The 13,429-nt window shown below is 34.7% G+C and overlaps 1 protein-coding gene across 1 annotated transcript; it reads right to left on the bottom strand.

Moving 5' to 3' along the window:
• Positions 1-188: 188 nt before the first annotated feature.
• LOC659924 (uncharacterized protein) lies at positions 189-7,872 on the bottom strand. Its single transcript, XM_966190.5, has 10 exons — positions 7,330-7,872; positions 7,139-7,282; positions 3,572-3,756; positions 3,190-3,523; positions 2,943-3,146; positions 2,718-2,894; positions 2,381-2,671; positions 2,235-2,330; positions 1,991-2,186; positions 189-1,585 (listed from the first exon to the last, which is right to left on the bottom strand). Exons 1-10 carry the CDS (start codon positions 7,753-7,755, stop codon positions 513-515), a joined length of 3,126 nt encoding a protein of 1,041 aa, XP_971283.1. The 5' UTR covers positions 7,756-7,872; the 3' UTR covers positions 189-512.
• Positions 7,873-13,429: the final 5,557 nt, after the last annotated feature.

Raw genomic sequence — 13,429 nt, 5'->3', positions numbered from 1 at the left:
ATAAATGCCCAGTAAAATAATAAGGCACAATAAAAATGATAGATGCAAACTTAGTTCGCATTTATTACTGATTACGGAACTATTTCTGTCGCTTTATTACTAGCCTTTTTTATTTCTCTCTTACTCTGCTCAAAAACGAAAGCTAACTTGTGTACGAAGGATGTGGAAGGGGATAACAAATAAGGCAATAACTTGAAACGTAGCGTTTATTTAATGTCTAGAAATGCACTTGAAAATCCTAGATTGAGTGATTCTCCTGATTTGTTCTTGATTGACCTATCGACCCATTGGCATGTTCCTGATACGTAAAAAATTACAATATTGCTTAAATTACGTTAATACTACCGTAAGAAACAGCGCAGCAATCACAGAAAAATCACAAAGAGGTATTCGAACTAAATAAATTCCAACGAAACAAAACAACTGTAATACTACACCTACATAAAAATATCACCAAAAATAACGAAACGTTTTATTAACAAGGTTTAGAACAGGATAACAAGGTAACAACGTTACAAAAGCGCCTCTTTATTCCTCCCTTCCAGGGCCTTCTTCAGCGCCTGTCGGAACCCGTTTAGGGCCGAGCCCAGCGACAGTTTGAACCCTTTACTGACGGGCAAGAGCGGGAATTCAGGTACAAGTGGTTCCTCGTCGCAGTATTTCATCAATCTTTCGCACATCGCCTCGCCTTTGGCCTGAAAATGCGCGAGGACCTCGTTCTGAAATACTTTAGGTGCGGCGTTGAGCAACTCAGTCATCGACTGAACAAGTTTCAAAATAACAAATTCGTTATAAGTGCGCGAGTTTTCGCACCCTTGCTGCGTGTGCGTCTGTCGTTCGTAGCCAGCTTCGTTAAAATAGGGCTGCGCTACGAGGATAAGCCCCTGAATTGACACAATTAGCTGCAGGAGGGTGCTGTTAGGCCCCCACATTTCGCTCCCGCGCCCCATCCACGTCCCCAGCAAAGACACGCAAACTTTGCCCTCAACGTACAGGTTCGGGTTCAGGGGCTCCGTGATGTAACTGATGTAATGGACACCCGGGGGGTTCTTGGGGTAGTCCGGACTTAACTGAATATCGAAAAGGAACAACCCGTCCTCGTACGGAGTCTTCGCCGGGCCTCTTATCATCACTGATAAGAGGTCCATCCGGTTGTCGTAAGTCCGGACCCAAACCCCTGCCGGTAGGGAGTCTTTAAGCAACTTGTACTCTTTTTGGAGCGCGACTAGAAATTTTTGCAAGTCTTTTGGTACGAATTTGCTCGAGAAATAGCGATGGGTGTCAGGGGCTTCCTCCAGAATGGAGAAGGCTTCGTTTTTGGGGATGAGTTCGATCGGTTTGGCCACTTTCGGGGGCGTTTCGGGGGTTAAAAGTGCGTTTTGTAAGGCGGTGGTGGTGCTTGGCGATGGTTTTAACGGGTTTTCGGATGAGTTTGTTAGGACGGTTAACGCTTGACGGCCGCCTATGCGACTGATTATTTCCGCGTAGATTAAATCCATGCGCATTTTGAGCATCACGAGGAGTTCCACGCACAGGTTCTCTTGGGGTTTTTCGGCCGGCTCGGAGCTGTCGGGGGTTGTAGGACCTGAACAAAAAACACATTTCCTACAACTCGAAATGAACAAATCAAATCTTTGCTTCTTTTAGGCGTGGGGAGAAGGTGCTAACAGATTCAACGTATTCCAATAGAATCTTAATTATTTCAGAGAATTTATTTGCAAAAAATTCCAGTTTAAGATTCATTTGACATTTGGTAGAACAGTTTAAACTCTTAATTCGCTTTTTGCAATTTACAGTAATTAGAAATCTTCATGATAATTTTTTTTAGCGAAAACAAATTAAATTCTAACCGTGTCTCAAATTTATGAGCCAATGATTTTTGGCTAAGATGGTTGTATTCATTTATACGTTTTTGAGCGAAAGCAACATTTAATTTTTTAACAAAGACAATTACTACAAAAAGAACAAAAACGCAAATAAATTTACTTACATGATTCTCCGCTGCATTCTTTGCACATCTCGATCTGCACATTGACCTTACTCTCCAACTTGATCATTTTCTGTATATTGTCTTTCTCGGCATTTTTCATTTTTGTTGGACAGGAAAGATTTTCCCGAGAAAACATCCTACCCCTCAATTCGATTCCTAGAGACTTGGCTTTTTTCTTAGTTTCAAGCAGCAACGCCTAAATTTAAAATAAGTTCAAGGAAGACAAATCTGAACAAAACCCCACCTGGAAATGTTTACTTTCCGTGCTAAAAAACGACGTGCCGAGATACTTATCTAAATAACCCGAATTGTCATAAATGCACAACAAATCTTTAACAAACTGAAACAAGAAACTATAAGAACACATCTTGTTTTGGTTTATACACTAACATGAAAATTCTGCGTGATGTTGTAGTGCTTAAAGGCCTCCCTCAGATAACTAATCCTGTTCCTAATAAAATCAACTCTGGCGGCCATATTTTGTAAATTAATTTCATCGGTAACGTCGCCGTCGAACGACTCCACACTTTCGGTTTCCCACGAGTACGCATCTTCACTAAGATCGTCATCGCTGTCAAAGGCATCCGGAAATTCGAAATCTTCACTCTCGAGTATCAATTCGATGTTTTGCGGCCAACAATTTTCTCTCTTACCACCGAGCCACTGCACAATCACGTAGCCCTTAAACCGGCAAATCTAGTCTCGTTCTGACAAAATCAAACCGTACTTGTGGACAACTATCTATGACTTTGCCCATCTTGTCCTCGACGGTCGGCTTGGCCTTAACTACACTACCTGGACGGAACACGAACTTGACGTGCTTTTTCAAATCGTAGACGCTTGACTCGTTCGTTGCCAATTCCTGCGGCTCCTGGTTGGCGTCCACGCTCGAAAACCACTTAATCTATTGAAAAATTGTTACCCAGACCGGAATAAATAAAAAATTACTTACTTCAGCCGTCCGTTCTTGGAAATTGACCCTCTGGACCACGCCGTACTTGTCCGAGTTTTCGTTCGAGTTGGACACCACCCACTCCCCTGGAAAAAATTCGTGATCGTCCTGCGAAACGGAATAATAGAGTTCCGTTGTCGGGATATCCTTCTCCTCAGTGCCGTCCTGCCACACAACTGTGACTCGCGCATCGGCACAAAAAACCTAAAAACTTAAAAATCACGCAAAATAACCAACCTGCACTCACCTGGACCGCGACGATCGAGCCCGAGGAGAATTTGTTCAAATTGGGATAGGTTTTTTTCCTCTGTTTAATTTTATGCAAGCCGTATATGGAAATTTCGCCTTTATTGTCCGATTCCTCGTCTTCTTCTGTGCACCAGTCGTCGTCGGCGTCGAACGGTTCGGCGCAAGTGTTCGTCAGCGTGGAATTGTCCGATTTAGGCACTTTGTGAGGGAGAGATTGCAGCGATTTTTTCTTGATCCAGTCGCGTTTTTTAAGCAAAATGTCGGTCGGTTTTAGTTTTAAGAAGTAGCGATCGCCCATTACCAAATTCTCGGAGTACGGGAGGACTTTCAGTCTGTAAAAATGCGCTCGAAATTTGGAAATTTGTGCGCGACGAAGGTACCGTTTAATTTCGTCGTCCTTGAGCTCGGCGTATTCCGTGTGGCCGTTCGGGGAGTACCACCATACTTCGATCAGGCAAATTTCAATGCTTTGAATGGTGAACTTTTGGCCGATTTCCATCTTGCGCATCATCGATTTTGATTTTTTTATCCACTTTGGGTCTCGTAAATGCATTGGTGTACAAAACTAAAAATGGGGGAAGTGTTCATGACCTAACGTTTTTGGGAACAACATATTTGTTAGCTCTTCGTAATTTCTGTAGCATTTTAAAACTGAATATTTGCAAATATTTAGAACATTACGATTTGAATGTGTGTATAATAATTAATAATAAAGAAGCTATGAATAAATCGGACAGGTTTTTTTACTGAGGAATGCAAAATACACAAAAGATAGTATGAAAGAAAAAAGGAAACATTTCAACAAAATACAGTTTTCCATGAGATGTACTTATAAAAAATCAAAGATCGGTCAAACATTTCGTTTAACTTAGATCATGCCAAGAAAATCGATCGTTCAATATTTTTGTGAATGTCTGTATAACTTATATGCCTTACCAAAGTTGTAAGAATTTTTGCGTAGGAATATACTGCATCAACTGTTAAAATATACGAACCAATCGAACTTTAAAAAAGTATCTACATGTTCGTAAAAAGCTTACTGAAATTAAAATAGATCTGTCAAAAAATGACCATTTTACTGTCGAAAGTTGGAGGAGTAAAGCTGTGAGAAAAGTATTAAAAAGTGAAGAAACAACCGATTTTTTAATCCCTTCATCTTCCCTTCTATATTAATTTTATTCCGGTTAAAAAAATTTCAAAAAAAGAAAAAATTGGATAAAAATATCCAATTTAGTGGTTTCTCGTATCGATTTAAGAGATATTTTAGCTCAAAATTGTACCAGAGCGTTTGGAGAAGGCAATAATGAAATCATTTTATATCCGATAATTCAGTATCTGGCTGAAAGTCGTCTTCAAACTTTCAAACACTCGCTCAACTTACAACAAAAGCAATTAATTATCAACCCAATCCGGCTTTTTTTTGCTCACATTTAATGCAATTTTGCAATAAAAGGATGTCTATAAACGGCAAAATAGTAACAAATAAAATAAGTAATAACTATTTAGTGATTTTTCAGCACGACTTCAAGGTTAAAAAATTAAATAAACACTAAATTGTTTTGAAAAGTAATATTTGGCAATTTCTCTGTAAATTCTTTTAGGAATTTTCGACAAATAATTTTCTGGTGCGGCTTTAGGCTTAGAAACGTGCTTGAACTCTCACAAAAGACAAAGTCACAAAGATTTCAGCCCAAATCTTCGATTTTTTGACTTCCTTTTTTTTTGGAATTTCACAAAATAATTGGGTTTCGGGATTAAGACTGAGCAATTTCTATTTTAATCAATAAATTATAAATAAATGCATTAAAACTAATCGGTAACTGATCAGGTAATCATTTATTTAACTGAGAACAGATTTCTTTCATCTATAAAAACTAGTACTAGGTATTTGTAAATTTTTGTAAATTTTTTATTTTCGGCAAACTCCGTAAAATAATTCAGTATCTGGCTGAAAATAGTCTCTAAACACTCGCTAAACTTTCAACAAAAACAATTATCAATCCAAGCCGGCTTTTTTTAGCTTACATCTTTTGCAATTTTGCAAAAAAACTTGTCTATAAACGGCAAAATGTATTTAAATATTTGTCAATTTCTCTGTATATTCTTTTAGGAAATTTCTACAAATGATTTTTTGATCCGGCTTAAAAAAATCTGACAAAAAACTGCCCTTTAAACTTAGAAATCACAACCTTTTCAACCCAATTCTTCAATTTTTTGACTTTTTTGGAATTTCGCTAAATAATTGGGTTTAGGCAATTTCCATTTTCAGTAGATAATCGAATAATCAATAAATAATAAATAAATGCAATAAAACTAATCGGTAAATGATCGTATAAACATTTATTTAACTGAGAACAGATCTCATCTCATCTATCGGTTTACAAAAAAAAACTAGTACAAGGTATTTGTAAAGTGCTTTAATTTCGGAAAATTCTGCAAAATAATTCAGTATCCGGCTGAAAAAGGTCTTCAAACCTTCAAACACTCGCTAAACTTAAAGCAATTTTGCAAAAAAAAAAACGTGACAACAAACTGCAAAATTGTAACATAAAATAAATAATAACAATTTAGTGATTTTTCTGCACGGTCTATCAAAATCTCAAACACTGCGTTATTGTTATAAAATCCGAAGTTAAAGATACAAAAAATTAAATAAACACTAAATTATTTTTGAAAAGAAATATTTGTCAATTTCTCTGTACATTCTTGTAGGAAATTTTGTTGTAAGATTTTGTTACTACATCTGTATAATTATTGTTATTATTATTATTATTATTATTAATAAATTTCGAAAAATATTTTTTTGGTCCGGATTGAAAAAATCTGACAAAAAACTGCCCTTTAAACTTAGACACGTGCTTGCTCTCTCACAAAAGACAACCCAATTCTCCAATTTTTTGACTTACCTTTTTTTGGATTTCGCAAAATAATTGGTTTATGAATTAGGGCTGGGCAATTTCCATTTTCAGTAGCTAATCGATTAATCAATAAATAATGAATAAATGCAATAAAACTAATTGGTAACTGATCAGGTAATCATTTATTTAACTGAGAACAGATTCCATCTCCCATCTAAGAGTTGATAAAAAAATTAGTACTAGGTATGTTTAATATTTTTAAATTGTTTTATTTTTGGCACCTATTCAGACTGGCCATAAAAATTAAATAAAATACATATGGTGTCACAGTTGTATCTACTTTTAATTTTTTATTTCAGTTATATGGACCATATTCACTTTTGTTTACAAAATATGCGTAAAAAAATAAACAACAATAACATACTTAGATAATAAAAAAATAACAAATTTAGAGCAGATTTTGTACATCTGGTTAGTTTTTTATTTTAAAAATTTGCTTACCTAATCGTTCGAAATATTAAGTAAAAAACTGATCATTTTCAGAAAAATATAGCTAAAAAATTAGCTAAAATAAAAGACTCCATAACAGTTTTTAGTTCAAATGTGCTTAATTAAATTTAAATGGTGATGTTAATATTATTAATATTGAGCTCATCACTGTTGAAATAATTAATCCAAAATAAAAAAATTAAACAAAACAACCCCTTGTCTATAATACTGAACTATTTAGACACATTTTTAAATATTTTAAGGCGAAATTGAGCCTAAACCCAAGTGTGGGATGTAACATTTGAACACCATCTCCTTGTTTGTAAGAACATGACCGTAACATGCAATTATTGCCAGTTATATTATTTTTTTATTTGCTCCCAAAAATTCAGTTTCGAGATATTCGTGCATTTTTTTGTTATGGCATTGGAATTATAAGGTTTCCTCATGAAATGTAGATTAACGACGAGATTGGTTGTTTGAAAATGAAAAAAGTGGAGTTATCAGATTGTGGGTATTAAAAAGATCAATAAAAACAATTAGGCATTTCTTCCGACACAAATCGGCCTCAACTTGCTAACATTGCCCAAATCAACTTACAACAGTCTGTCCCGGGTACTCGGCTTCGTGATAGGCCCCATTTATGGAATGAAACCAATAATCCCTAATATTATAATTGATACTTCTCCTAACTTCAACAATAGAACCACACTTCGACTGCATCCTAATCATCTCGTCTATGCTCTAAAAACGAGGGAGAACATTTCAACCGAAACCAGCGGCCACTTTACCTGAATTCTCCCGAACTTGTCCCCCAGACACACAGCATCCCCCACCTGGAACGGCTTAACAAAACACAACCTGCTGTCGGGAACATGCTCGATGACTTTGTCGCTCTCCACGATTTGGACTGTGGCGAACTGCTTGGTCTTCTTGCAGTAGCCCCTCTGGGTCTCCTTCCCGTCCTCCAGCCGCCGCACAATGTCCCCCGGGGCGATGCAGCGGCACAGCAGATACACCTTGCTCTGTCTGCATATCCGCTTCCGGGTGGGGTTGCTCCAAGTGACGAGGATCTGGCCCTTCTGGAGGGCACAGGTCTCGTCACTGTCCGAGCTCTCATAGCTCTCACTCACTACCCCAAACACAATTCGCTTGCGTTCGTCGAATTTGTAGACAAGATCGTGAGCGTAGAATTCTTTTACGTTTGTTCCGGACATTTTTTGCTTTTTACGATACGAGTTGAAACTACACTACGATTTTGAAACTGAGGAGAAAAATGTTTAAAATGGCCAATGCGATTGGGTTTTTGACGTTTTCGTCACGCGCATGACAGGTTATAAACAAAAAAACTAGCCCGGAATGCAGGCAACACAGCACACACGCCTGCGTAAGGGGGTGCCAAGTTATCCTGAAAAAACGATTTTCAGTTTTTCAGCGGTGGCGGTTAATGGTAACACGGTTTTGTTACCAGAAAAAATGTGAACGATTAGGAACCGGCTTACATAAAATATAGAAAATAAAAGCAAAACTAAGTAAATCAAATTTTTTTGTTTTTTTTTTTTAATTATTTTTGCGAAATTGACGAAGAAAAATATCGTTTTTAACAAAAATTTTGTTTCCTGGCTGAAAAATGAAAAAAATAGATACAAAAAATTGGAACAGGTAAGCGATCTTGACAAATTTTAGGAATTATTTTAGAAGTAACTGACAGCATATAGCAAGTGAAATACATATATTCCAGGTTGTTTAATTTAAATATCGACTTTTGCAATTTTTTTACTAATCAATTATTAAGTTACGTTGCATCGATTTACAATAGTGCTAAGTGTTCAGTTTGAACAAGAACAATGTCAGATTAATGCACAATAACTCAATTGTATAAGAACGCTGTTCTGAATATTTCAAGTGCATAATCATCTGTTTTATTTTTGTAACTAACCTGTTTTTTTTTCCAAACCGCACCTTTTAAAACCTGCTTTTTTAAAGTATAATTTATAAATACATCACTTCATGTTTCTACCTCCGGTACAATAAATAAAAATACCCACGCAGTTATGAGCAGTGATAAAACATTTGATCACTACATGATCAGGGCCGGACTTTGATGAATTATTGGTATTAGGGGAATCACATGAATTTGTTGTCCTCTTCAGGTTTTAAGTTACATTAGAAATTTTAGAATCTAACTCGGAATCTAATAATTTTTAACGGCCTTTCTTAATACACCAAAGTTTACTCTTTTGAAAAAAAAATATGCACGAGGAATTTTTTAAAAATTTTCTACAATTCCCTATCATAGAAATTAATTAATTAAAAATATTAATACTTTTAATAAAATTAAAAACACTAAAATATTCACTTTCTTGAACGTAGTCCTTTCAGGTCACCTCTTGAAGACCTTTTTTCGCATTTTTTTTAACTTTATGTGTGTAAAATGTTCTGATGACCTCTCAGTTAGGTCGAAACGTGTCCAAATGTGATATTGAATATTAATATTGAATGAAAAAGCCCATTTCTTCAAAAACTTTATTAATAAATTGTTTGACTTTCAGAATAAAATTTCGAAAATAATTGAATTTTTTTGTCGACAAAACGACAAAACACTGACAAATTAATGTCTCTGACCACGATCCCTGACAGACTGAATTAAAAGTAACGCACAAAATTCATATCTTTATTATTAATGTTTTTTCAAAAAAAAAGTTATGTTATTTAAAAAAAAAGTTGTTATTTTTCAGAAAAAAGTTACGTTATTTTTCAAAAAAGTCGGACAGGTAGAATAAAAAAATATTGACAGTTAAACATAATGGGCTTATTCTTTTTGTTCTTGTCTTATTTTATGAGCAGCAATTGTTATTTATATTTTTTTGTGTATAATTAGCATGAAAACACTTAACATAACCCCTAAACACAAAAAATAAACAAAAAACAAATACCCCCTTATAAAATAAAGCCAGAACGAAAAGATCTTAAAGCTCAATAACTTTTATAATTTATTTATTTTGTTTCCTTCTATTTTAAATTTTGTTTGCTTTATTTTTTTGAATTTTCTTATACTTCCTAGAAAGATATCTAAAATGCGAATTAAAAATGTTAGTTGTTTTTAAATAAAAATAACGTCATTGCCTATGAATGACATCATTGTTGTGTCAAAATGTAGCATTTAAAAAAATAAAAACGACCGGTCCGAAGATTTTTTTAAAAAATAACTTATAACAAAGATATGGATTTTGTCCGTTATTTTTCAAATGTCGATAAATTAAGCAAAAAAACTAGAAAGTTAAATTACGTCCATTATCCTACCAAATCCTTAATTGAAAAAATCCTGGGGGCAATTAGTACACAAATTCACAAAAAGGGGCCACTTGAAAAGTTGTTTGTGTACTGATATGTTGATGCCCAAAAATAAATTTCGGTACAAAAATAAATAAATACGTTGAGATCATCAGTACCGTTGTTTCTTAACCACTTGAGTAAATAAATGCACTTTAAAGCGAAAATAAAATAAGAAAAAGTTTGTTAAGCATTTTCCTCGATCCTCGAAAGCGCACTGCTTTGTGGAAAAATTCAAGTTTCAAATATTCGCATTCTTCGGCTAGAAACAGTCCGAATAGTGAATTAATCCGGACTGTTTCCCAGTATCGCTATTTCACTTATTTAAAAACAGTTCGCCACCATTACATCTGATTAATTCCTTCGGTCGCACGCAAGGCCACACCGCCATAAAAAGGATAGGTCTAGGGTATGAGGTTTGCTGGCACGCTCGATAAAACAAACCATTAAAAGGAACCCTCCGTTCTTTGCAAAAATAATCATTAAAATTCCCGTCTCAAAACATAGTCTTTACAAATAGCTGCAATAAATAATTAACTTTTACTGCAGCCTTGCATTGCGATATCCTGAAGGTCGTAGACTAGTGCGGCCAAGTTCGGGTCACGGCTCACTAGATGGCAATACTCCGGTTATTCAACTGTCACGTGCCGATTCAAAGCACACTCTAATCTTGATTTGCCTCGTTATTTGCGCATATGCGAAATATATACCGCGGTACCGTTAAAGGTTCATCTGCCACACGTGACGGAACCGCCGAAAAATTGAATTGTTTCCTGCAGCCGCTATGTCAATCGAGAGTAATAAAAAACAAATACGATTTTGTACACAATGACTTATGGACCAACTAACTGTAAAAACGCCAATGTAATCCTTCCCCTTGTTATTTGCGATTCGGAGAACTTGTTGCTGTCTTATTATACCAGCTTGGCATTCCTCGGTGGGCCTAAAAAGACCACCAGAACCCGCAGGAATCGCAACGATGCCACCAAACGATTTGGCCCGTTTTGGCCAAAAACGTGCCAAAGAATTAACATCCGATGTCAACAGCCACATAAAACCGGATTAAAAAACCGATAAATTTATCACGGGGAAATTAACACACCTTGAATTTTCATAAATTACAAAGTCGCGGATGAGGCACAACGTTTGCTAGCGGATGAAGAAATTCGAGTAGAATTAATGTGGAGAGGAATTAAGAAGCTCAAATAGAATTATTGCACGTTTAAGCTGTATATCATGAAATTGCGACCTTAAACCTGTCGCAAACTGCATTGCTTCGAACTATCTTAAACCGATCAGCGACAGTCGCGGTTTTTTGCCCAAAACGCTTCCGCTCGTTATAAAAATGACGGGTTTTTGCATTTTATGACTCTAGTTTAACGTTCCTTGGAATTTAGTCAAAGTCCGCTCAATTTATGCTAATTTATAGTCACACGAACGACATGTGCAATATTTCAGTCTGCATCAACTGAGATTTGTCTAAGAAATTTGCTACCAAAGTGCGAATTTGGTTTGCAAATTAAAATTCCACCTGCGGTCCAAGTTTTGGCAATAAATAAAAAACCGTTTAATTTGCGCCGATGCGTGCAGAAGAGCGCTAATTCTTAGAGAGTGAATTTTTATTTTATTTCTTCAATGAATTTGCACTATGAATGGATTGTGCAAAGTAATGGTTGGAGCATGATTTAAACATGAGAATAATCTTGCAAAACATTGATTATCGGCCGCGATATGGATCTTGGCGATTTAGCTGCAATAATTGCCACATAAGAATAGATTTGCTAAAAGAGCTTTTGTGACACGACAATTCATCAAACATTTTATGACCATCGCTTTTATCAGTTTTTTTAGGAAATTCCTATGAGAGGTTTTGAGTTGCAATTTAGATTAATAAATGTCATACGGACTTAAAAAATCGCGCAATAACACTAAATTAGATAAATTCGAAAATCGTTGCTTTTAAGCCAGAATTTTAAATTTTTGATTCTATTATATTAACATCAAATATTCATAAAAAGCTCTGGATTAGTAGCTATTGGGCAAAACTAACAAATAACTCAAGTAAATGGAAACGTTATCAAATTAATTAAGTCCATTAAGTAATTCCATTTTTCCATTAATAACCGCCTGTTTTGAATTAATTGTGGTCAAACGCATAAGTGGACACTAGAAAAAAGTGTTTGTGCTGTTTGGGTGGTCTCCAAGAAAATAGCCAGAATTTAGTCTTAAAAAAAAATTACAGCAATAAAAAATTACATCTCCGAAAAAGTGGTTGTAATAGAGATCTTTCTTTTTACTGAATCTCTATTTCTGCAATAACACAAAGAAAAAACAATTCAAGAATAGACAATACTGGATAAGGTTTGACATTCAAGTGCCTTAGATGGAATAATATCATTTATCAATATTTTGGTACATTGTAGGAAAAATATCGTTATATGTAATAAGAATCTTAAGATTAAAAATGTATCTCAATATCATTATTAATTATTAAAATGTCTTTTCCTTATTTCTTGGAACTCTTTGAGGCGCGACATTTTCAAATTATGCTTCCTTCTAAAAAAGTGCAATTTATCGTTTACTGGATTTTCTTTCAAAACACACATTTGCACAGTTTATTTGTTGCTTTTGTGCATTTGAAGACTTGGACGTCCTCACTTTTGAAGCATAACAATTTTATATAAATAATTTAACTGTTTAAAAATTTGTGCGTCAATTAAAATCACATAATATTTACATATTATCAGTAATTCTAACATCATTCTTCCCCTGACTGTGGGACTTTGCTGCAGCAATTAAATAAATATTGCTTAAAATACTGAAATAAGAATAAGTAAATTATTATCATTATACTTTTTTTTAGATTTTCATTACTTTTATTGCTCAAGTTTATTTATTTATCACAAGTTCAACTCAAACTGAACTGAAATTTATTAAAAAAAAAAGTTTCTGTGTACCATCAGCAAATTCACTATCGAATTCGGTAATATATTAGTTATTTATCACCAATTATCATTAAAAACAATTTTTTCCACATTTGTGAAAGTAAGTAGTATATCGGCTAGATGGAACTTCAGCAATCTTTTTTTTTCTAACATTGTTGGTCTGCATATTTTATGATTTTTTTTAATTTGGAACCATGCTACATTTTTTTCATCGAACGTAGAAGTATCGTTTTTACAATCCAGTGTTAGTTTATAATTTTGAACAAAATCGACCAAATTTTTTTCTTTGCGCTTAAAATTGCTACTTCGGTTTCTTTTAATCATTTGTTAACGATTTCAATGAAATTATAAAGTTATGTATATTAATAACGTTAACGTTAAAAATGATTAGGGTTAAGCCAATTTAGTAAACCAATTTTAAGCGCTGGCTTAGCCGATATTTTGTAACTGAGCAACACTCGGTGCCAGCTTAAACTCGGTTTAAGCTCGAATCAACCCGGTCAAGTATTGTCTTAACCATTTTGGGATTCAATTCCACAATAAATGTTTTTAAATTACCATTTACATACTTTAGGTAAATAAATCTGAGCCTTTCAATCGTTCATCGTCATAA

This window comes from Tribolium castaneum, chromosome 6, assembly GCF_031307605.1.
Source record: "Tribolium castaneum strain GA2 chromosome 6, icTriCast1.1, whole genome shotgun sequence".
Taxonomy (NCBI): domain Eukaryota; kingdom Metazoa; phylum Arthropoda; class Insecta; order Coleoptera; family Tenebrionidae; genus Tribolium; species Tribolium castaneum.
The sequence above is the reverse complement of the archived record's forward strand: the minus strand, read 5'-3'. Positions and strand labels throughout refer to the sequence as shown.

Excerpts from the sequence above, each read along its gene's own strand:
- LOC659924 (XM_966190.5), bottom strand. The coding sequence starts at position 7,755 with ATGTCCGGAACAAACGTAAAAGAATTCTACGCTCACGATCTTGTCTAC. Across the intron at positions 7,283-7,329 it reads ACAAGTTCGGGAGAATTCAG|AGCATAGACGAGATGATTAG; the intron begins GTAAAGTGGCCG and ends CCTCGTTTTTAG. Across the intron at positions 2,187-2,234 it reads CGGAAAGTAAACATTTCCAG|GCGTTGCTGCTTGAAACTAA; the intron begins GTGGGGTTTTGT and ends TTTTAAATTTAG.